Source organism: Callionymus lyra, chromosome 16, assembly GCF_982586985.1.
Source record: "Callionymus lyra chromosome 16, fCalLyr1.hap1.1, whole genome shotgun sequence".
Classification (NCBI taxonomy): domain Eukaryota; kingdom Metazoa; phylum Chordata; class Actinopteri; order Syngnathiformes; family Callionymidae; genus Callionymus; species Callionymus lyra.
In genome coordinates this window covers 3676408-3678330 of record NC_141833.1, presented here as the reverse complement: position 1 = coordinate 3678330, position 1923 = coordinate 3676408, and the positions used below count along the sequence as shown (strand labels likewise).

Below are 1923 nucleotides of genomic sequence, written 5' to 3'. Positions count from 1 at the left end.
AAGATAAAAAAATTGTGTATCATTTGCCAATAGAACAGTGCATAAATAGAAGTCAAATACACTTAAATGTAATTAGTCTTAATGACTCCTGACATTTACATATGAACACGCACAACACCATCATCTACTGCTGATTTTAAAAACTCCCATGAACGCACGCACAAACACATTAATTTCCTTTTACTCTTCACACCTAATAAAGCAGGAAGTATGATGCAGAGTATCCTCCTGATAAACTATTCCAGTTCCGCCCATCATACGTGAGAAGCTGCTGATGGTGAAGAGATGAGGTTATTAAACAGAAGTCGGACTAAACTCACACTCACACTCACAGACAAAGACATGGCTGCAGAGATCCTGCTATTGGTGGCGCTCTTCTCCAACAACATCCACGCTGAAATCCTCAACATAGAAGGACGTCCTCATCACTTCCTCATGGACAAAACTGCTGACGTCTGCTTGATCTCAAGATGGAGCGGCGAGGAGAAGAAACTTCTGTGGAACTCTTCCCAGCATCAGGACTATAATCTGCAGAGAAACACCGACTTTCAATTATCCCATTTGAATGTTTTTGACTCGGGTCAGTACCAAGTCCAGTGCTCGACCCAGAACGACGTAACGTACGAGAAGAACTCAACTCTCCTGGTTTGTGGAAGACAAAAGATGAGACATCAGAAGTTGTACGCCGAGGTTGGACAGACGCTGGACCTGACCTGTGACAGAGTGGGACCAAACCAGAGTGTCATGTGGGCCGTTAAATATTATAACCATAATATAGGAAATTGGGAATTTTCTTTATTAGATGATGAAATGTCTTCAATGTACAAACACCAGCTGTTAAAGAACAAACCATCTCTTCTGGTAACGTTTGGCAAAAATTATTATGACCTTGATTTTTACTGTCTGAAGAAGAACCATCAGAAGTGTGAGCTTCTGACAAGGTTCAGTGTTGACGTCCAACTACACTTTATTCACCGCTGGGTGGGAGAGAGTCTGGAGCTGAACTGCTCTGAGATCAATGTTAACAAACATGTGTGGAGCATGTTTAATTTAGTGATGGAAGATGAAAAGAGTTTCAACTACACACTGATGTTTCCATCACTGACCCTGAACCACACAGGTGAATACATCTGTGATCACAGTGATCTGTACCGTGAACAGTACTTCCTGCAAGTGTGCCCTGAGCCTGACCCGCCTGCTGTTGTGTTTGTCACCCGAGGAGTAAACGTGACTCTAGAATGTGGTGATGGGGATCGAACTGGTGCGATTCACTGGTTCATGAGGACCATCGGAACTGAAAGAAGAGTATCCCCTGTACGAATACGTAGAAAAAAAGACAGAATCCACATCTCTGACATGAGCCTGGTGATCACTGACGTCTCTCTGGAAGACAGCGGAGAGTTCTGGTGTGCGGTTGAGAAAGACTACAGTTGTGTGTTCTCATATAAGACCCTTGTGATTTTCAGAGAGGTTGACCACCATCTAGTGAGGTCTGTCCTGCTCAGTGTTGTGATCTTGACGAAGTGTGTTGTTGTTGTTGCTGTGTTCTGGAGGACCAGGAGAAGAGAGCAGCTCCCAGTACCTGTGGAGGAAGTGGAGATGTCCGATCTGTCTCCAGCATCAGCAGACCTGCAGTCAGAGACTCTCTGAGGTGTCCGTCGCGAACATGTTGTTTTTACTTCAGTGTTTGATCGCCATCAGTGTGACTCTTGTTTACTCATCAATGTTAATAAAGTGAAACTTTCTTCCTTAACTCATTGTTAGTCCTGTTCTTCATGCTCACACACACAAATACACAATGGGTCTCATTCATGAAAGGTGAGGAGAACAAATTTGTCTCTAAAAAGTGAAGAGCTGGAAATTGAAGGGGAATTGAAGAATTTTGATATTCACCAATATTTTAGTAGCTACAATCTTTTGTTC

General features: G+C 43.1%; 1 protein-coding gene across 1 annotated transcript; it reads left to right on the top strand.

Moving 5' to 3' along the window:
- Positions 1-342: 342 nt before the first annotated feature.
- Positions 343-1650, top strand: LOC148063248 (uncharacterized). The gene has a single exon (XM_087811736.1). The coding sequence runs from the start codon at positions 343-345 to the stop codon at positions 1648-1650; it is 1308 nt and encodes a 435-aa protein (XP_087667862.1).
- Positions 1651-1923: the final 273 nt, after the last annotated feature.

Excerpts from the sequence above, each read along its gene's own strand:
- LOC148063248 (XM_087811736.1), top strand. The coding sequence starts at position 343 with ATGGCTGCAGAGATCCTGCTATTGGTGGCGCTCTTCTCCAACAACATC.